Consider the following 22088-nt stretch of genomic DNA (forward strand, 5'->3'; position numbering starts at 1 on the left):
TTGTTTTAAGCATTAAGTATTATAATTGTATATATATAACCCTCTAGATCATTGTAAGAATTTAGAAGCAATCCTATTGAGTCTAGTTGAAGCTAAGTGAGAAAAATCAATTAGTTCTTCTTTCTTTAGGGCATAGAGAGTTAAATGCAGTAGAATGGTGTATTTTTGAGACAGTTAAAAAGCGGTGCAAATGGTAAGACTGTCACTTTCCAAATTGGTGTCCTTGAAGACCTCAATAAGGCCAAACACTTGTGATTGTAGCAGAGATAATGCCTCGAGGTCTAATTGCCTAACTCTTTTGAGTTTCTTCCCACATTGCATTCTCTAAGGCAATCCCATGTGTTTGTACTCTGCTTCTCGTGATGTTTCACAATCACTTCTTGTTTTGTTCTTTCATTTGTTTCCAACTATCTCTAATCAGTTTAAACACTTGAAAACCTTATTTCTAGCAAAAGAATTTACCATCTTCTAAGCAAATGTTGAGAAAATTGCATGCTTACAAAGTAAGATTCATGTTTGAGAGGTAGCAATAGAATAGCCTTACTAATTATGGTTCATAAAGCCATGCAGTTGATTCCCAAAGACTCATAATCAGTTACTCAGTGAATAATCACTCGAGAACCCCAAAAATCAGTAAATGAGTACATAAGATAAAGTTCTGAAATTTCAACAGGTCAACAATTTACATGGTATATACAAACTCAAACTGTGTTCTATCCTCTTTTGTTTAAGACGTTTCAGGTATAGTTTCTTGACCCCCCTACAGGGATTTGTGGATGAACTTGCAACAAAAGAATTTAACAATCATTTGCAATGATAAAGTAATACATGTCTTATCCTTTATCTAGAAAACTCATGCACACTGATCTTCTGTCTCTACCAGCAAATTCTAAAAAATGAAAGCAGCATAACAATAGGTAGACATTAATAAGGAACCAAAACTTTCAAAAACATAGTCATGTCAATAACTGCTCATAAAAGCCTTTTCGACAAGCCAAGAAGTGGCAAGTGTAAGTGTAATCAATATATCATAGATTCCATGTTCTTTCTAAAAAATTATTTTAGAATTTCAACCACTTTAACAAATTATAATTTTGCACAATAGGTACCAAACTATTTGCCACTCTGATATAATAAATACCCAAAGCAGCCACCAAATATCAATATCCTGTATGCCATACTTGGTATAAACTTAGCTTTGTGCTTCCCAAGATTTATTGCCTTAGTTTTACCATGCAAAAACCCTCATACATCCTTGACAAAGGAGCATAGGCCAATGGGCAATAAGCTGCAAGAATTTTGGAGCTATTAAACCCCTGAACTCCCTTTTATTAAGCTTAAAACAGGTTGTGCTTCACATGGTAACACAAGTAGGCCTGTAAATGGAAGCATTATCCAGGATTGTCCCTTTGGAATCCTAGATTGTTTCTTGAAGAAAATTGGGGTTACCTTCAATTATATTTCCAAAACACTCAAATATTAACCAACCTTCTTAAGGTGAATGTAGAGTCCATTAATTAATGCTATCAGATTTCCACAATCCATATCATAATTCTTTTAGAGCTTCTGGATTCGATTGTGTGCCAAAAAAAAAATTATCGTCAACGTTTCGAATCACACTCCGTGATTCATCATCGGGATGAGAAAGAGTTCAACGGAGATGAAAAATTAGAGTCCATTAAATCAAGGGAAAATCAATCTCTTCATAACATAAATATGGCATTCCTTTTATCAGTTCCAACAGTTTAAAAGGCAGTCTTTATGCATAAGGGGCAGATAGCTAACAAGCTCAATGACAAAATGGCAAAATTGCTCTCTCATGGGAGATTATAGAGTTGGCTAGAGAGTATGGAAAAATATCCAGAATATTGGATAAGCAACTAGAATCTTATCCTTAATGATATTGCTTGTGACTCTAGTATGAATGTTAAGGATAAGTATGTTACCAAGAGAATGGTACAAGTATGAAAAATGTTGATTTGTTAGGGACATTATATACAGTTTATCTTGGAAACATCCATACATTAAAAACAAAAATGACCATTATATCAAATATGGTCTGTGATTAAAATTAAAATAAAACAAACATTTTTTAGAAATTGCAAAATTCAAAACATCTTTAGGTTTATAGATTATAGTTTATTTAGGATAAATTAGTTCTTTTTTTTTAACTTTCAACAGACCGTTGATGTAGGTTCATCCCAAAAACAACCAAAAATGTTAAATTCTTTGCAAATATGCTGCCAAAAAGGCTTTTTTGGGGAGAACCAAAACCAAGATCAGTACCAAAGCCTTTTCAGTTCTGGAGAATCAAGTAACATAGCCCATATTTCCTTTACAATGGCTCTGAGAATCTATAAAATTTCACTAGCATTAAGATGAATCTAAACATGGAGGTGTGTTAATACGTGAGGCAACAAGCAAAGCAACATGCCTTGGCAACCATTACTCTACCCACTCCCAAGTTCCTTCTTTGGAGTGATTGTGAACATGCCATACCACTATGTTCAACAGGAACAATCTAGATCAACAGAAGGAAGATATTGCCTTAATGGCACGAAGAAGATGCAAAATTATGCCTTAAATCCACCCCTCCTCTAGCCATGTACAGATCAAATGCTATCATAAGTCATGTAATACAAAGCTGAGGCAACTTTAAAGGGTTCTCAACTATCTCCTCCAACTCACTCTTGCTTGGCTCTTAACTCTAGTTAATGTTAGACCACTCTCTGCTTAACGGTGCCTCTCAGTCTAATGATTCTACGACAGCTAAATGCATGATGATTGTTGAGATGGGCGACTCTTATCATTAATATTAGATAGTGTTGTGACCATTTCACACATCGCCCCATTAAAATGGGGACCCCCTCTTTTTGCTCGTTTTGCTCGCCTTTCTCTTCGTTTTTTAGGGTTTTGGTTTAGTGTGTCAGTTGTCTGGATTAGGGTCAAGCCTTAGGGTTCCCGTTTTGACGTTTTCAGGCCAGAGTCCAGTCCGCCTTGTGAGCTTTTGAGCTTCCTCCCGTAGGATGCAATTTTGAATAAAGTGAATTCGCCAGAGGCCAAGCAAGTTGGTCTAGTTTCAGTCGAAATTTTAATGCAAAGTCCAAATTTGTCCGATTGAGTGATTTTGACCAAATTTTGAAAATTTTGATAATTGATTCTGGGCATTGGGAAGGTCTTGTTGTTGCCTTGTGAAGTGACTAAACCCTTGAAATCATGATATTTTGGCCTGTGGAAGCAAAATCGCTCCTGTCCCTCAGTGAAGGACCAGAGCTTGTTTCTCAAAATTTTACTGTCTCTGCAGGATCAAGACAAATTTCGGATTGGAAGTGATAAAGGGAGGCATGTTCTTTCCGTTGAATATAATTTGAAGAATTTCACAAGCATGGAAATGTGCCAGGAGCAAAAATCGCTCCTGTCCCTCAGTGAGGGACCGGAGCTTAAAATCCAGCATTGCCTTGTCCTTGCAAGATTTCAACAATTTCGCGATTTGAGGAGAACCAAGGAAGTGCATTTTATCAGTTGAATATAATTTGAAAGCACTAACATGAGGAAAACTTGGCCTAGAAACTAATTCGCTCCTGTCCCTCAGTCAGGGACCAGGGCGAAATTTGATGATAGCTCTCGTCCCTCTCCCAAGGACCAGAGCGATTTTCCTCATAGGGCAAAATTCGAGTGAAGATCAAGTAAGTTTTGAGTTTGAAGCAAGTAAAGGAGGTATAACGAACCTGTTGAAGCCAAATTGAAGATTGAAAGACGCCTGATGAACTCCATATTGGCCTAGGCGCTCCTGTCCCTCAGTTAGGGACCAGAGCGATTTCTTCCTTGGATCAATTTCTTGCCAAGTTAAAACGAACTCCAGGCCAAAGATGAATGAAAGGGGGCACAACGAGTCCATTGAAGATAATTTTGGAAGTTGGCAAAGTGTGATTGAGCTTGAAAATGAAAATTCGCTCCTGTCCCTCAGCCAGGGACCAGGGCGAAATGTTAGTTATCTTGCCTTCCACCCAAATTCAAGTCACTCCAAGTCAAGGTGTAAGGTGGCGATGACGTTTTGAGGTGTCTCGACGAAGAATGAAGTTGCAAGGACCGCCAAAGATGAAGGAATTGCACTATATGCTCAAGTTCGCTCCTGTCCCTCAGTCAGGGACCAGAGCGAAATATTCAAATGTGTCCAAATTTAAGTCGCCACTCACATTTTAAGTGTTCGAAAGGGAGTAAAGAGCATCATTTTGAACCTTGAAGACAATTGCAAGTTAATATGATGAAAGATTTATACTATATACCCAAATTCGCTCCTGTCCCTCAGTCAGGGACCAGAGCGAAATCTCTATAAAGGTTTAAGTTTTGAATGATAATCACATTTCAGGTGTTCAAGAGGGATCAAAGGACACCGTTTTACATTGTGAAGGCGATTGCAAGTTGATAGGAACAAGGATGAGCCCAGGATACCAAGAATCGCTCCTGTCCCTCTCCCAAGGACCAGGGCGATATTCATTATACTAGCCAGTTCTTTCAAAAATCACGCTAAGTCAAGGACGTACAAGGTTGCACAAAGTCTAAGGTGTCTTGAGAAGATGATATGCGAGGGAGTTAAACGTTAAAAGGTGATCAACTAGAGCAAGGAGACAAGATCGCTCCTGTCCCTCAGCCAAGGACCAGGGCGATATTAACTACATCACTCATTTTCTTCCAAAGATCACATCAAAACAAAGATGCATAAGGTTAAAAACGTCATTTGGAAGGCGACAAACAAGAAGTGAACGTCAAAGATCACAAATTTGAGCTAAAAATGGAAGTTCGCTCCTGTCCCTCAGTCAGGGACCAGGGCGATAATGGTCACAAAGGGCATTCGTCTACGAAATCAAGTCAATCAAGCTCAAGATCCTTGTCGAAGATGTCAATTTCAACGTGAAGATGGAGATTTTGAACGTAAAAGGCAAAAGAATCAAGACTAAGATGATAATTCGCTCCTCTCCCTCTCCCAGGGACCAGAGCGATGTGGTTTGTACCCTTACCTCTCCCAAATTTTGGCGCTAACACAATTCTTAAATTTTATTAAATGCTAAAAAATCGATAAAATTTGAATATTTAATTAATAGCATTTAAAATTTGCGCATGAGCATTTATTAATTAATTTTGCCTCTTGGAAAATCGAATTAATTAAAAACGAAGGCATTTAATTAATTAATTATTATTTTAAATAAAAAATTAAATTGGGGTGAGCGCTTGAATTTTAAATCTTATATTTTTACAAAGTCGGCCCTTGGTTTTTATTTAAAAATTGTTTTAAATTGCCTTATTTTAAAAAAAGTCGGCCTAGAGGTAATGGAGGGGGTAAGCGCCTATAAAGGAAGGTGAAAATTTCATTTTCAAATCATCATTTAAACCTTCATTCATATGCGATTTTGGAGAGTAAAGGAGAAGTGCGAATTGTGTTCAAGTGGAGCGAATTTCATCAATTACAAGGTGCGAATTTCCATTCAAAGGAAGGCGCGAGCTTCATCAAAGGGGAGTGCGAGTTTGATTGGAGTTGAGCGAACCTGCTAAGATCACGTCAAAGACCCCAAAGGTGGCGAATTGCTAAGGTGGACGTTAGTTTGAAAAGGATCACGTTGGAATCTTCCAAACATCGATTTTTGCCTAGGCGAATCTCTTTATTTTGCATTTTAGAGTTGGCTCTCAAGAGAGGTATGGCGATGTGATTCCTTGTTTTAATTTTGATCGTCATGGCCTTAAATTTTGAAATTTTGAAATTTTGAATTTCAATAGCTCGATCATATTTAGGAAATGATAACTCAAAGACTTATCATGAAGTTTCCTAAATTTAATCTCTAATCTATAGTTATACATTGCAAAATCTGTTACTTATTATGAAATGTTGTGTAGGTATCAAGATGGCGACTCCCAAGCTCGAAAGATCTACAAGTCGAAAGACTCTTCTCAAGGAAAATCAAGCCAGATCAAGGACGGTCTCATCAAGGACGATCAAGAAAAGATAAGGGCAACCTCCTCCAGTCTAGCGTTGACAAGGCAACCTCTTCCAATCCAGCCTTCCAAGGCGAGGTACATCAATCATCCTGCGAATCAAGGACAGAAGGAGTTAGAACAAGAGCTAATTAAAGATAGCTTCTCAACGACATCAAATTGAATATCTACCAAGCTACAAGTGTCAGACGAGGTGGCATCCTAGTCATCACTCCTCCAGTCGGATTGGTCCACCTCAACAATGTCCAGGATCAATGTATCTAATCCATAGAAGGTGGCACGAACTCCGATGTACCTACCCTAGCTATCCATTGGTGGAAATTTCTAGAGAGGACATGTGTCCAAGCAATACAATTTTATCATTGGTCAAGCATTAAATGTTATGTAATGGTTGTAACAAACCCTAATTAGGGTTTAGGTGTCATAATCTTGGCCATTGATCTTATTTTGATCTGGACCGTTCATTGTAATTGAGGATGCTATTTATACCCTCATTTCTTTCATTTTTGTAACGAGAAAATTAGAAGATCAGATTATTGATGTATTAGGGAGAGATTAAAGTTTAGAAGCAATTTACTTTTGTAGTTAGATTGAGCTTTGAGAAAGGAATTCAAACAATTGTTGTGCATGATGGCTTTGAGATCAATAAAGTATTGAAGTTATGGTATTTTGTTGCAACTCTCTTGGTTATCTTCATGGTTGTTCAATTTTCTTGAATCATTCTCAATCAAAGTAGTGTGTTAATTCGAAGGACAAAGTGTTGGACTTGACCTTTGGTAGGATTCGCTTTCCAAACCACTAGCTTCTTGCTGATTGTAGGAACGCCTTGCGTGGTCGACTGGAGATATTTGAATCGCTTAAACCTTCAATCATTGTTGTATCTTGGATATGTAACTTCGTGATAGTGTCCTTGATCTTTGATGTATTGAAAAATCATTTGTTACCTTAGAAGATCGCATCAATTTCAATTGAGTTGTTAATTTATGGCAATATTGAAGTTGGTAGAATCTCACCAAGTCTTGTCCACATTGAGTCATTCTTAGGGTTAGACTAGATTAGACCTCTTGCAAACCCTATCCTTTTGATATTTTTTGAAAAGCTTGTTTAGTTTAAAATCTTCGGCAACGTAAGGCCCCTTGATGACACAGCAATCACAACGACCACTGGTGCTTATCCACACGTAGAGATCCTACTAAAAAGAACATTGGAGTCATCCTAACTGATCCTTCTTGCGATATCTTCAGCAGTTAGCGACTTTATTCAAGAGAGGATAAGATGCCTTTGGGTATTTTATTCTGTGTATGATTGTGTACAAAATACACGTCAACAGATAGTCATCCACTCCAAAAGCCAGATGTAGTTTTTCAAAATGTGGGATTCAATAGAAGACCTTGTAAAAGAAGAGCAAGGTCATCAACTTGGAATAGGGGACTACTGCAACAATGATAGCATGAGGCAAATACTCAAAGTATGAGACTTGCCACATTGGACTTTGGTTCCTACCAGTAAAATACTAAAAACATTTCCCTATCCCCCTTCTTAAAGGGGTACCCGAAAGTAGGAACAAGAGATTTAGAAGTGAACTCCTCCAAAGGATGGGCTTTGAAACTCAACTTTGATAGTATAGCTAAAGTCAACACCAAGCCGGCAAGTGCAGGGTGGCATAATGGTCCCATAATGGATTGTTTCTCGGAGGCGGTTCTTTTTTCCTGGGCTTTAAGACCAACATTGAAGCTGAAGCTGAAGCACTTGTGCATCTAGAAAGTATTATGTTAGCAAAATCTGTGCATTGTTGACTTCTAGAGACTGAAGGTGGTTCTCAAGTTATAATTAATGGGTACATCAATAGTAGACTTAAAGATTAGAATCATAAAAGCATCATTGAAGAAGTTAAGCTTATTGGGGGAAGTTTTCAAGAGATTAATTTTAAGCATTGCTTCAAAGAGAGCAATACAATAGTTGATAGATTGCTGAATTCAGTATTGCTCAATTTCTCTTCTCTACAAATATTATTTGATTCTAAAGAGTAGCAGCAAATGTTGATATTAAAAGTGAAAAGCTTCTCAGTTTTCCACCTCCTCCTCCTAATTTCCAAACCTTGTCACATTAATGAAGGTGATTTAACATGCTTGAACATTATAGTATAGTGACCACCATTTTGTACTATTCAAACTCCCTTGCATGGGGATTTAAATCTGTGTTCCACGAGGAGTTTTCCACACGGATGCGTCCCCACCCCTCAAACCCCCGTCCTCGTCCCCTAGTGCATTTTCGAGACTGTGCAACATTTGGGAATTTCCCCTTGTCGTCTTCCCCAAACTATCATTCGTAGGAAACATCCCCAAACGCATCCCCGAAATCGAGGACATCAAGGAACACAAAGAGGACACCTAGCCATCCTCAAGACAATCAAGGCCATCTCAATTATTCCCTGACCATCCCAAGGACCGCCAGGTATCCCCCCTGGAAAAGTATTTCTATGAATCAGTTTTAGCAAAAAAGAATGAGTTTTTAATTTTTTTTAGGGTTGTAAAGGGGGTGGGGGTCCCACAAACCCTCCATGCCCCTTATAAGCCCTAAAATCATATTTTCAAAGCAAAACAAAAAAAATTAAGAAGAGTTACAGCACTGCCTCCATTGTTGTGTGTTCATTCTCAGTTTTACTTTTAAACTTTTACCAAAGGGAAGGAGATTTGAGAGGTGGAGATGCCTCCCCTACAAACTAAAGCAACGAACTTTAAGCCTCCATTGTTGTGTGTTCATTCTCAGTTTTACTTTTAAACTTTTACCGAAGGGAAGGAGATTTGGGAGGTGGAGATGCCTCCCCTACAAACTAAAGCAACGAATTTTAAGCCTCAATAACATTGCAATTGAAAACTTGAAGCTTGGTAGCCTGAGTTGAAGCTTAACAATAAGGAAATTTTAAAGAGCATACAGCAAAGTCAAGATATGTTATTTCACTTTTTTTTTTAAAGTTTTTGTAGCTTATTAGAGAGGGTTTAAAATTGTAACTAGTTTTATTAAACTTAAAAATTGTTTTGGTTTCAGTTTGTTATATCACAAAATGAGTGTCATGTCCCCTCCTGGGTCGTTATAAATATGGAGAGAACGAGAGAGAGACCCTAAATGAAGAAGTTATTATTATTAATTATATAATAATTACCAACAAATAAATATTTAATATTTATTTATTATTAAATATTATTATTGAATTAACATTTATTAATAGTTATAACTAATAATATTCTTTAAATGATAAGGATGGGTAAAAAGAATACATACGAGCAATCATATGGTTTCTCCAACAAACAAGAATAGCATCTAGACTAATTGACATTAACATTTAATCGGACATTACATCGCTAGTATTCCTCAATTTTGTGGAAGTCTCTGAAAGAGACAAAATTGCGAATGTAATTGGAAGACATTATTATAGAGGGTTCAAGGGTGGTGCTTAGCATGGACCACCATTTAAGAACACTATAGTCAATGATCATGATTAAGGACATATCGGGCACTCTAAGGGGATTTACGACGTAGCCTTCTACTCGGACACCCTTCAGTAGTTCATGGTTCTGATTACTTAATAATATTAATATATGGATTAATTAAATAAGGTTATTGTAAATAAATGATTAAAATAATAATATAAGTAATCTATGAAAAATAAAGGAAATATATTTAATTTGTTTTAATAAAGGAAATGTTATTTAAATAATTAATATATATTTGAATGGAAAGATATTTAAATATATTTTGATATGTAATATTTAATATATTTAAATGAAATGTTATTTAATATTTAATATATTAAAAAGGAAACAATATATAATATTTAATATATTTAATATATATATATTACAAAAAAAAACATGACTTCAATAAACCCGATATGGGTTGGGTTACTTCCGCACCCCTTCATGCGGAAGGGGCCCGTGGAGGGGCACAACCCCTCACGGGTTATATAAGGTAGCAGCAGTAAGGGTAAAAAGGGAGGGGAAAAGTAGAGAAAACGGAAGAAGAAGTCTTCTACTGCAAACGAAATGTGTTCATATTAGTTAATATGAAATGTCATCATTATTAGTTAATGTGTGATACTCATTAATATTAGTTAATGGGTAATGTGTAATGTTCATTAATAGATGAAGTTAATTGTAGTCTAGGGAATATATATATATTAATTAATGTATAGTATTCACTGGTCATTAAATATAGGTAAAGGATATAATCATGTAATTGTTGTATACACAAGTTTACACATTAGGAAGGATTATGTAATACAAAGGTATTTAATGAAATGTAATGCATATGTTAAAGATGGTAAAGCACATTGATATATATAAGTTAAAGAATACATTAGGAATCCATGTTAACACAAAGGGATAGACTATGAACTGAAAACTGAGATGCAAATGTATGGCTTGGTTGTTTAAAACTCAACTAAGAAGAGACGGATCTGGCCAACCCCCTTTGAGGACTTGGATGATGGAGGCATCACCCAAGGCAAGGAATAGACAAGGGTCTTCCTTGGATGGCTTGGGTGTAAGAGGTTACACCCAAGACAGGACTCAACGGATCTGGCCGATCCCCTCTGAGGACTTGGATGATGGAGGCATCACCTAAGGCAAGGAATAGACAAGGGTCTTCCTTGGGTGGCTTGGGTGTAAGAGGTTACACCCAAGACAGGATTCGAACTCATCTTCGATTTCCTGGAGGGCTTGGGACCGAGGGGTTCCAAGAAGGCGAGCTTAACGGCCGCCTAAGGACATACTTTCGTATGGCATTCGTATCCTTTTTATTAGATGAAAATTATGAATATGTTAATTAAGTATTTACGTTAGATTGCAATTTAGATTATATATATATATATATATATATATATATGTTAGTTGTGTTCTAACAATCTGTTTTGCAGGTTAATGATCTCTAACTAGTAGGGACATTACAATGAGCACTTGCAGCAGTTCACTAATGTCAATGTGAATGAGGGCAGTGAAGAAATAAAGAAAACAAAATAGACATTTCTTCTCATTCTGAAAATCCAAACACATGTTCTATTGAAGCTCCACAAGACCGTTTTGCATGCCCTTCACCCTCTCTTCAAAAATTTGCACAAGGCCCTTTCAACCCCAAAAAACCCTTGCTTTAATTTGTCACCAATTCAACAGTCAATAAGGGTAAAAATACAGAGGGCAGCAAGCATTGGCTACGTCATATTTGCAGAACTGGTTACCGTGGGAGATATATTGGGGTTAGAAACCATCTATTGAGTAAGAGCGGACATGGGGTTAGAGTTTGTGAAAATATAACATTGGAACAACAGGTTGAAATGGCAAAGTTGGTTGGAATTAGTGAGCCAAAAATCACTAGTACTACTCACAATAAGAAACGGTCATCTATTGATCAATATGACTATTCCAATGTATCAATTGGAGAGAGTTGTGATAGAGGGAATAGAAAGGCCACTTCTATTACATGTGAAAAAAATACAATGGTAAGAGTAATGAATTTGCAAAAATGTGAGCAAGTCAATGATTCAGTGGCCAAATTTTTGGCAAGGTCTCCTTATTTCAAAGCTATTTGACAAATGCAATGAGAATTGGACCCTCTTATGTTCCCCCTAGAGAACATGGATTGCATACTTCCTCCTTGACAAACAATATTCCAAGGTGAAGGTGTTGATGGAGGAGATGAGACAAACATTGATTAGGACTGGCTATTCCATTATCATGGATGTGTGAACTGATATTTGCCATCGACCACTCATTAATATTACTGTTACATGCCCGGTTGGTTCATACTTTCTTAGAGCTATTGATTATTCTCGGAAACATGAGGATGTTGATTACCAATTTGACATTTTGAAAAAGGACATAGAGGAGGTTGGGTCTTGTAATGTTGTGCAAGCTGTGACAAATTCAGCTCATGTTTGTAAGTTAGCTGGTTTGATGGTTGAGTGCTTACAAACACATTTTTTGGACTACATGCTATGTACATGATTTGAATAATGCTGATGTTGGCAAAATAGATTGGTTGAAGGTAGCAGTGGCCGAAGCTAGACACATGAGCTGAATTTGTCTTGTAATGTTGTGCAGGTTGTGACAAATTCAGCTCATGTTTGTAAGTTAGCTGGTTTGATGGTTGAGTGCTTACAAACACATTTTTTGGACTCCATGCTATGTACATGATTTGAATAATGCTTTGAAAGATGTTGGCAAAATAGATTGGTTGAAGGTAGCAGTGGCCGAAGCTAGACACATGAGCTGAATTTGTCTTGTAATGTTGTGCAGGTTGTGACAAATTCAGCTCATGTTTGTAAGTTAGCTGGTTTGATGGTTGAGTGCTTACAAACACATTTTTTGGACTCCATGCTATGTACATGATTTGAATAATGCTTTGAAAGATGTTGGCAAAATAGATTGGTTGAAGGTAGCAGTGGCCGAAGCTAGACACATACAAATGGTTGTATGTAATCACCATACTTCACTTGCACTATTCTAGTCTTATTCAAACAAAGAATTCCTCAAACCAATTGAGCCTAGATATGCTAGCTATTTTATTTTGCTAGAGAGGATGTTGGAGGTGTAAAATGCTCTTCAATCAATGGTGGTTTATGAAGAGTGAAAAAAGTGGGCTGAATCAAAGACAGAAGAAGGGAAGGTAGTGAGAGAAATTGTGCTTAATGACAATTGGTGGTCCAACATCTAGTAAAAAAAATATTTGAGTTTGTACTTTGTTTTACTTTCTATTTTCAAATTTTAATTTACATTATTAACTGCTGATGTCATAATTTTAAATTTTATAAATTTTAAATGCTGCTTGCAGATATATTTGCTCTATCATATCACTTGGTATAGGTACATGGATACATGCTCTCCTAGCCTTGCAAAGATTTGTGAGACTTTTGATAGCATGCTTGATCAAATGAAGCAAGCAATTCGTAAGAAGGATCCTGGATTCCAATTCTATGAGGAACATATTAGGCGTGTGTTGTTAAAATGTACTTATAAATAAGATTTCACAATACTCTTCGTACATATCACTTACAAATGACATTTCTCTATATTATAATTTTGTTTGTGATTCATTCGAAAAGTAATCCTTCAAGTGCTTAGACAATATGGTGATTCTTGCAATTAGGATTTTCTATTTTGGTATTATTGGAAGCACATCTAGAAACCTAATGTTTTGGTGTGGTTTGAGTTGGGTAAAGGTTACTCACAAATATTGTGCTTAAATACTTGGATTACGATTTCAGACATAAACACATTACCCAATATGAAATAACTTTCCTTACTCTCCTGTCGAAACAAAACTTATACATACTCTCTCTAAACAATCCTTTTTAGTAGATAGCAAGCTCCCTTGCACCAATTCAATCTTCCACAGAAGTTTTGGCCTTGTCGAATAATTGCAAGTGGCTATGATAAGAATGTAGACCATTTTATGAATGATCCTAGAGTATGATAAGTCAAACCTATTAATGAATTTGCAATATTAATCGCCATATGTCATAGGTGATGCTATTGACTACCTTTAACATAGTGTTAAGTGGATGTGAAGTAAGCTTGAAGTACAATTCTTAATACATGTAAACCTAGGTTCAAGCTCAAATGTATCACAGTACGAAATTGCTTCATGTGTGTTGGAGTTATGATCCTCCTTTTATCTAAAAAGTGGATCAATTTAGATCGACTAGCAAGACTAAGCTGAGAGTTACCTGGAGCAAGTTGCAAGACACCAGCAGCAATACTGCAAGTTAACCTGCAGCAAAAGCCACAAGCATTTCAGTTTGCTGCAAGTTCACCTGCAGCAGCTTTGCAAGTGATAAGTATCACTCCAGCTGTCAATTAACCATTGTCAGCATCATCTCTGTTACAGTCATCCAAAAAGATACACTTAACAACATAAATCACTTCAGTTGAGGCAATATTATTGATTGCAGCAATGCTGCGGCAAAGGATAAAGCAGCCTTCAAAGCTTAGTTGCCAGAAACGCAACGGTCTCCCGTCGTTTCGCGTTTCAACGTGAGAAACGCGTTTCTCGTTTCTAACGGCCGTTTCTGCAGGGAAATTCGTTTGTAAGGTGTTTTCCAGTGTTTTCGATTTGTCATTAAATAATTGCTTTTCATTATAAGTGCAGTAAAATAATTGTTTTCTATTATAAGTGCAGTAAAGTAATTGTTTTTAACAGGTTTGACAGTAAAGTAATTGTTTTTAACAGGTTTGACAGTAAAGTAAATGTTTTTAACAGATTTGACAATAAAGTAATTGTTTTTTATTGAGTTAACATTGACAGACTGATTTTTTTTGGCATGTGAAATTGCATGTTTCATGGCTTAACTTTGGATTAACTAGTAGAGGCAGATTATAGTTTTCTAAGTCATGTTAGTTACATTAAATATATAACTTTAACTAACATTAATTATACAGCCTCATGTAAAATATTTCAATATAATTATCTGCAATTCATGCATTGCAATATCTTAATAATTTATCTCCTAATATAAATATCTACCACTAATGTTTCAGAATAAAGTTTTTTAATGAAAATATATATAAAACTTCATGCTATTTCATTTATGTAAAATATTTTTTTATAATAATAGCTTGTATATGTGTATACTTTTATTATATATATATATATATAGATACGTTTCTTATAAGCAACCTTTAAATATTCCGTTTCTCGTCACGTTGCCGTTGCGGTTGCGTTTCTCGTTTCTCGTTTCTGGTAACTTAGCTTCAAAGGCAGTGACCACTTACCCTGTCTTGGCCGGCAACCATTTTCCTTGTCATGGGCAATGTTTTCCTTCACGGGTGCATGATTGTTCCTCTTCTTTAGCGGCAATTGTTTTCCCTCTTTGGGTGGCAACTGTTTTCCCTGGTTGTGTATTCCACCCTCATTAGCACAAGTGATTCCTCTTCCCAGCAAATTTGTTCTCCTTCTTTGGAAGGTGTGTATTTTCTCTTTGCTGGCAGCATCATTTCCCTACAGGGCCACAATTGTTTATCGATGGCTGCAGGTGACAGCTAGGAACAGCAACCATTCATTTTCCCTGGAGCAGCATAAATCTCAAGGGGCAGAGGCAGAATGTGAAGCGTTCAAGGGAAGAAAAGCCTCCCTGTTTTATATTGTGGGAAGCCATTGTTTTGGGACCTTAGGCTGGATGGCTGTGTTAGCTGAAGCCACACTTGTCAGGTGATAGTGCAAGCTGAAGCCAAGCAAGCTATTGGTTAGCTAAAGCTAGTTAGCAGAGGGTGTCAAAAGAAGGAGAAAGTATGCTGCTTTAAGTGTGGCAAAGCAATCCATAAAGCAACCAGTTGAGCAGCCATTCTTGTCCCATTTGGGCAGTGGTAAAACTCTCTGAACAGGTTGCACATTGAACCAGTGGGGTTAAAGCAACTAGCTCCTTGGACTGCTGCAAACGGAGTAGCAAATCCTTTCTCAGAGTTGGTGGTATAGGTCCTTGTTTTTTTGCAGAGGTTGCAGTCCTTTGATTCACTGTTGCAGGCCTATATCATTTTCAGGACAGGATGTGGATGTGTGTAAAAGCCCTTGAAGAAATGTAAAACTATGGTACAATTGTAGATTAATGCCATAAGGAGCGTTTGCTTTCTCTTTCTAGAGTTCTATACCCATTTGAGGGTTTCTCCAGAATTAACCTTCTTATTGCAAATGTATGTGACTGCAAGATTGTTTCATTTCCACATGTCTCACATGTTCTCTATTTTCCCTTGATTTGCATGTGTAACGGTGATTGGCATCCATTATAAATTTATAGGTCATATTGGAGCATTTTGTGGTTTTTGAGAGCTTCTCATTAAATCCAAATTGCTAATGTCTGTGAGGATGGCACAGCCACCTCAGTTTACAAATTATCCTTAAGCAGGGCTTGAAATTGGTTAACACTAGAAAAGAAAACTTTCAGTATTAGTACCCATGACAAAATATTACTCGAGTGCTCATATCCAAGGGTTGGGAATGCATCAACTATGTCCCCAGTATGTTTATGGACATTGCAAGGGTATCTCTAACGCCCTAGGAGCATTGGGAACATGGCCAGAGATGTCACCCAAATAAGGGAATATTTATATGCCACCGGAACATCAAGAAGTACCTGATCTCATTGAGGTGCTTTTGGACACTCAGCTCCACCAAAAAAAGAACAAATAAATATCCGACATGTCATTTGTTTCTTCCTAAGGGCCTTAACCTTCGCCATACACAAATATGTCCTCCAAGTCACTACACCCAATCACTTCTTCAAACTTGAAGGTGCCTCCACTAATCCCCAATATCAGTTGCCAATCTCCTATCCCTGCATACCCAACACTATGACGCCACATTACTGATTATTTCAGTGATACTTTTGAAATGAAAAAAATAAGATGAGTTATGTTGGTTCCAGCTAATTTTGCAGCAACGTTGCTATGGTAAACCAACAATACGATTGCACCCACATAGCTATTGCCTATATGCCACCAAGTACATTTTGAAAGGACCAATAAAATGGAAGAAGAAAAAAACGGAACAGCTGGAAGCGTTCCCCAAATCATTGAGAAAAGGGGGGAACAGAAAAAGAGACGGATGAAAAAAAATTAAAAACACAAAAATTCTATAAGATTACAAATCAGAATACCTTAAACAGCGTACAGGTTTGAAGCAATCCTAGCGTTTCTCGTTGATAGCAGTAGACCCAATGTTACATAAAAACCACGGGCTACTACAGCACTGAAATGCATTACATTCATCGCGTCAAAAAGATAGCTATTCATCACCTATATGTTTGTGATTGTCATGTCCATTTGACGCATAAAAATTACAAACAACTCACAAAACGTATCTTGATTCTTCGATTTAGGTTTTTAGAAAATCTTTATAGTTATTCTTAGCAAAACTAGCTTTTATGAAATTTTCCTTTTTTTTTTTCCTTTTTTTCTTCCTCCTGTTTTTTTTCATGTGCGACTCCCCAAATGTCCAAGGTATGATACGGCATCCCTTAACCGCAACAATACGCAAATGGGGAATGCTGCAAAACAGCCTCCTATCTATCGCCCATTGATGGGAATAACTTGAGGACATCCCAGTTAAATTCCGGTTTCACTCCCTATAGGACAGGTGCCTTGGGTACCGTGATGCAGTGGAACACAAATCATTACACTTTATGTTACAATGAACTTAGAAACCCTAAGCACCATCAAAATATACACAAGAAAGCCGCAGGTCCTAAGCTATAGAGGCTTCATTGATAATAGACTGAGTTGATGAAGCAAATACTTACGGGACAGACATCCTTCTCAAACAAAAACAACAATATTAACTACTCTTTCAAATATTTAACTGAGTTTATATATTCCATCATTAGAATGGTTTATTAACAGAAAGTAAAAACTGCTTATAAGCCTCTGGAATATTGAACATGAAAAAATTTCTATACAGAGTGGAGGTTATGAATCGTACCTCCATAATCCTACTGTAACAGACGCAAATCTTATGTCTCCAGCTTTAAACTGCACTAAACGAGAAAGCATTTTACAGGCCTCCTTTAAAAAATAATATTAAAAGAAAATCAGATAATACTACAAATGAAGGACACTGACCCAAATAAAATGAAGCCCAGCAAGACTAAAAGTGATAGATTCTCGGTCAAAAATAAAAATAAAATAATAAATAAATCTTGTTTATAATATACATAAAGGAAAACATGTAAAGCCATCTGAATATTCTAACATATTCCATTTCCTTCGCCTGTGCATTTTTTAAGAACTGCAATCTAACACTAAATATTGCGCCCAGGCAAATTTCAATCCTATTTACTTCATATATCCGTATATTTAGATCCTTATTTTACAAATAAGCACACTCCGTATATTTAAATATGAAGCGAAACGAATGAATGAATATACGTAATGTGTATATACTTACGGATACTGCGTGAGGTTAAAATGTAAAAAAAATCCGCTTCGAATATTTCTCCTGCATGTTTCGGATCACAAATATTCACCTGTTAACAACATTAAAACAAGATATGCTGCAGAAAATAAAATTAAAAAACCAGTCGTTTTAAAACCCACCGTTATGCCTATCTTTAGATTTGTAATGGAATTTGATAAAACCAGCTGTTTATAAATCACTCGCGTTACGATAATGGCAAATACAAATGTCAAATGGCGGTTTAACTCATGGGATTTCTAAAAATAATTGGGAAGTGTGAATTCTGATCTTTTTTATTGCCTTCATTAAATGTAAAGAAAAATATATATTTTTTAATATTTATTATTAATTATTAATATATATGAAATGAGTAAAAGGTGCATTAAATAATCTTTAGGGCACAATTTACATCATATTTTAGGGTTCTATTCTAATAAATTTTATATTTCAATTTTCAAAGTCATCATTAGTTGGGCTATTTGGGTGGGTATGAGTTGTCCTAGTATTTTTTCTTCTTAAAATTTTTTAGTTTTATGAATAAATTATTCTTGTTTAACATATTATTCCAACCATACCTAGGTGAGAATCAATTTATAGTTGAAGTTTATTCATCCAACGATATCTTTGTAGAATCAATGTATAGTTGAAGTTTATATCTATTATACTTATTTAACATATTTACCCAACCATATCTATGTTCACATCAGTTTAATGTATAAGATATCTTTGTAGAATCAATGTATAGTTGAAGTTTATATCTATTATACTTATTTAACATATTTACCCAACCATATCTATGTTCACATCAGTTTAATGTTGAAGTTTATATTTATTACATTTATTTAACTTTTTCACCCAATCATATCTTTGTGGGGAGAAGTATTGTTTCTAAAAATTGAGAGTTTATATTTATTATGTGTGTTTAACATATTCACCAAACCATATCTATGTCGGGATGGATCCTCCCAACCATATCTATGTCGGGATCAATTATCCCAACCAGTATTGTTTCTAAAAATTGAGAGTTTATATTTATTATGTGTGCTTAACTTATTCACCAAACCATATCTATGTCAGGATGGATCCTCCTAACCATATCTCTGTCGAGATCAATTCTCCCAATTTATATGTAATATTGCACGTGTGTTTATAATAATTGACACTTATAATTTTTCAAGTGTTTTTAAGAAGATTGTGTGTATTGTTTCTAGAAGTTTTTTTGGAGCTTTGCTAAGAAGATTGTACATGATGTTTCTAAAACTTGAGAGTTTATATTTATTGCACATGTTTAACATATTTTCCCAACCATATCTATGTGAGGACCAATTTATGCTAATTACACATAATTCGTTTAAAGAGTTCATTGTATTGTTTCATTGTGCTAAGAGTATTCATTGACATGAGAGTTTATGCTTATATAAGATATTCATACTTGCACATATTTCTTTTAATATTACTAGTTACTTCTTTATTATTATTTTTTTATATTATGTTAATTGCTTTCTGGTATGATTTTTACATATTTATGTAATAATTTTTATGAAGGTGTTTTTACTATTATGAATTAGGAAAATAAGCCTTAATTCAATTTAAAATCTATTTGAATTTAATCCTCCCTTAATAAATAATTATTCTCATATATATGTAAATTGATTATTGTTCATTATAATTTAATATAATAATATTTAATAATATAACATTAAATTTTCAGTAACATAATATAAAATAAAATAAAATAAATATTTTTATTATATAACATTAAATTTATATAATATAATCTAAAATGTTAGATTAGAGTTAAGTATATTTATTATTTTATATTATTTAATATTAAACTAGAAAAAAATATTAATTATTAAATATATATAATAAATAATATTATTTAAATATTAAATATTGTAATACATGTATTATTTATTAAATTTAAAAATATATCTACTTTTAAAATATTAAATAATAATATGTTAGTAAAAAAAAAATACAAAAACAGAATTATTAGTAATAAAATAATAAATATTAGATTATGGTAGAAATTAAATTAAAAAAATATATTAAATAATTATATTCATAATAACGTATTTATTATTAGATAGGTTAGGATTAAATGGAGTGGAGACTCTTCAAACTTATCACGGTCCCCATCTCAAAAAGTATTTGTTTTCATAAATATTTATTATATATTAGCTTAAGATTAAATATAGTAATAAAATATATAATAATAAAAATTATAAATCTGTATAGTTTTTTGAATAAAAGGGGTAAAAACTATAAATTTGTATGGTTTTTTATTAATAAAGCAGTGAGAACAAGGGCACTGGCCCTTTACATAGCAAAACTATTAAAAATCATAGCACAGAAATAGCACTATAACAGCAATTAACAGCAACTATCACCAAAAAGGAACCAAGTCTTTAGAAATCAGAAACAACAACAAAAACAAAAACAAACTACGAGGGTGCCTTGCGCACCCCAGTGGCATCCATAGTATTGTTCCATTCGTTTGACAAGAACTTGTAGAGGTCCCTAGCCTCCTGCTTGTCCTCCTTCCGCATAGTGTTCCCTCGGTAGAGAGAGGGTGAGCGCGGAACTATGTAAAACCTGCACATGGAATTTGTTAAGACCCACCATTTGGGCTTCCCAAGCCTCCATCTTATTCTTGAGTTGGTTGACATCCTCCTTGATAGTCTGCAGATCAAGCACAGGGCTGAGGTTTTCAATTCTCTGCGTGATGTCTAGCACATCCGTGCTCAACTTTTCCATTTGTTAGAGAGTAGGGACCTCCTGGGGGTTCTCAACAGCCAAGTCATCCGTAGTTTCTTCAGTCACTTTGGGCACGCCACCAGCAAGGGAGTTATCACTATCATTAACCAGACCCATCAAAGGGATGTAATGCATCACCTATTTAGTCATTTTAGAATTTGAATCCAAATTACCAGATTCCAGTGCTTTGCTAGCAGATATTTCCACGCCCATAAGACCCTCGGTGTCCGTGTTCATAGGGGTCGTATCCTTATCATCAATGAGGTCCTGGGTTTTCATTTCAGAGATACTCATATCAACGGCACCAACAGTGGTTGGGACCATGGGGTCCCTAGTCACATTCACATCCATAGCATCTCCATCAGGGGCCCCATAGTGGTATTAGGGCCTTCCTCCTTCTTGTCCCCAATGGGGTCCTCCTCAGAGTCCAGATTCTCAATCATCGGGGTCTTCTTTCTACGGCTTTTGGAAGCAAGCCTGGAGAATCTCCTTTTAACCTCAAAATCTGGGGAAGGATTGTCATTCTCAGCGTCCTCAAAGGAGGAATTGTCATCAAAGACAATGCATTTGCGTTTAGCGGGGGTTTTGCTTTTGCCCTTGGATAGGGAGCGAAAAGCACTGGGAGAGGCAGGAAGAGTTAAATTAGGGGAGATCGCCAATAAGGAGACAGTCGAGGCATAAGTAGGCAGGGACATGGTGGTCATAGAAAAGCCCTCATGGGGATATTGAAAGAATCTAGGGAAAGCCATAGACAAGGTCGCGAGTTGTTGGGGAGTCGACATGGGGGGCTGAGAGAGCGAAAGATTGCAAGGGGGGCAAAGAGCCTCATGGAATTTATATAACCTATAAATAAGGCCCTGGTGGAGGAGGTAGGGAGGCTTATCCCCATGCTTGGGGTCCATAGTGTCTTTAACAGAGCTCTCTATAGAGTGCAGTAAATAAAATGACAGACAAAGCAATTCATTGTTACGGAAGTGATTGAGGAGGGGCAAATGGTAGTAGTATAATACCTTATACCTGCCTTCCAGAGTGAAGTACGTCATGATCATGAGGCAAATCATGTTCCACGGGTGCTTGAGCTCCTCCCACAAACCTGCCTTGCAACTTGACAGGTTCTTCGCGGTTACAAAAGAATCGTTTCAAACCTTCATTGTTTGCAACATGACCGGTACGCTTCCAGCGGTGGCCATCAAGTGTTAGCTTCGTAGCTTGGGCAATAGTCTCCTCAGACATCAAAGGCAATGTCGTCAATCAAGACCCGCCTCCCAGACCAGGAGGAGGCAAAAGCAGTCGAGAGCTACTCATCATGGCCCTTCAGGAAATCCAGAAAATCGACAACCCCGCCTTCAACACAAAAGTTCCAGACCAGGGGGTCATTTTTAAAATCATCTGGATTATCTGGT

General features: G+C 36.0%; 1 protein-coding gene across 15 annotated transcripts in view; it reads right to left on the bottom strand.

Moving 5' to 3' along the window:
* The window catches only part of LOC131052778 (uncharacterized), a 54996-nt gene extending 36685 nt beyond the window's left edge, over positions 1-18311 (bottom strand). For 2 of the 15 annotated variants that reach the window (XM_057987389.2, XM_057987397.2), the window contains exons 1-3: positions 18066-18211; positions 17917-17967; positions 17452-17501 (exon numbers count right to left, since the gene is read on the bottom strand). Coding sequence is in view for 5 of the 15 variants with exons in the window: in XM_057987387.2 (XP_057843370.1) it covers positions 17452-17501; positions 17684-17707 (74 nt within the window). In the remaining 10 variants the exon portion in view is untranslated. The other 13 variants (XM_057987391.2, XM_057987398.2, XR_009107513.1 and 10 more) reach the window with 11 other exon arrangements.
* Positions 18312-22088: the final 3777 nt, after the last annotated feature.

This window comes from Cryptomeria japonica, chromosome 6 (genome assembly GCF_030272615.1).
Source record: "Cryptomeria japonica chromosome 6, Sugi_1.0, whole genome shotgun sequence".
NCBI lineage: Eukaryota > Viridiplantae > Streptophyta > Pinopsida > Cupressales > Cupressaceae > Cryptomeria > Cryptomeria japonica.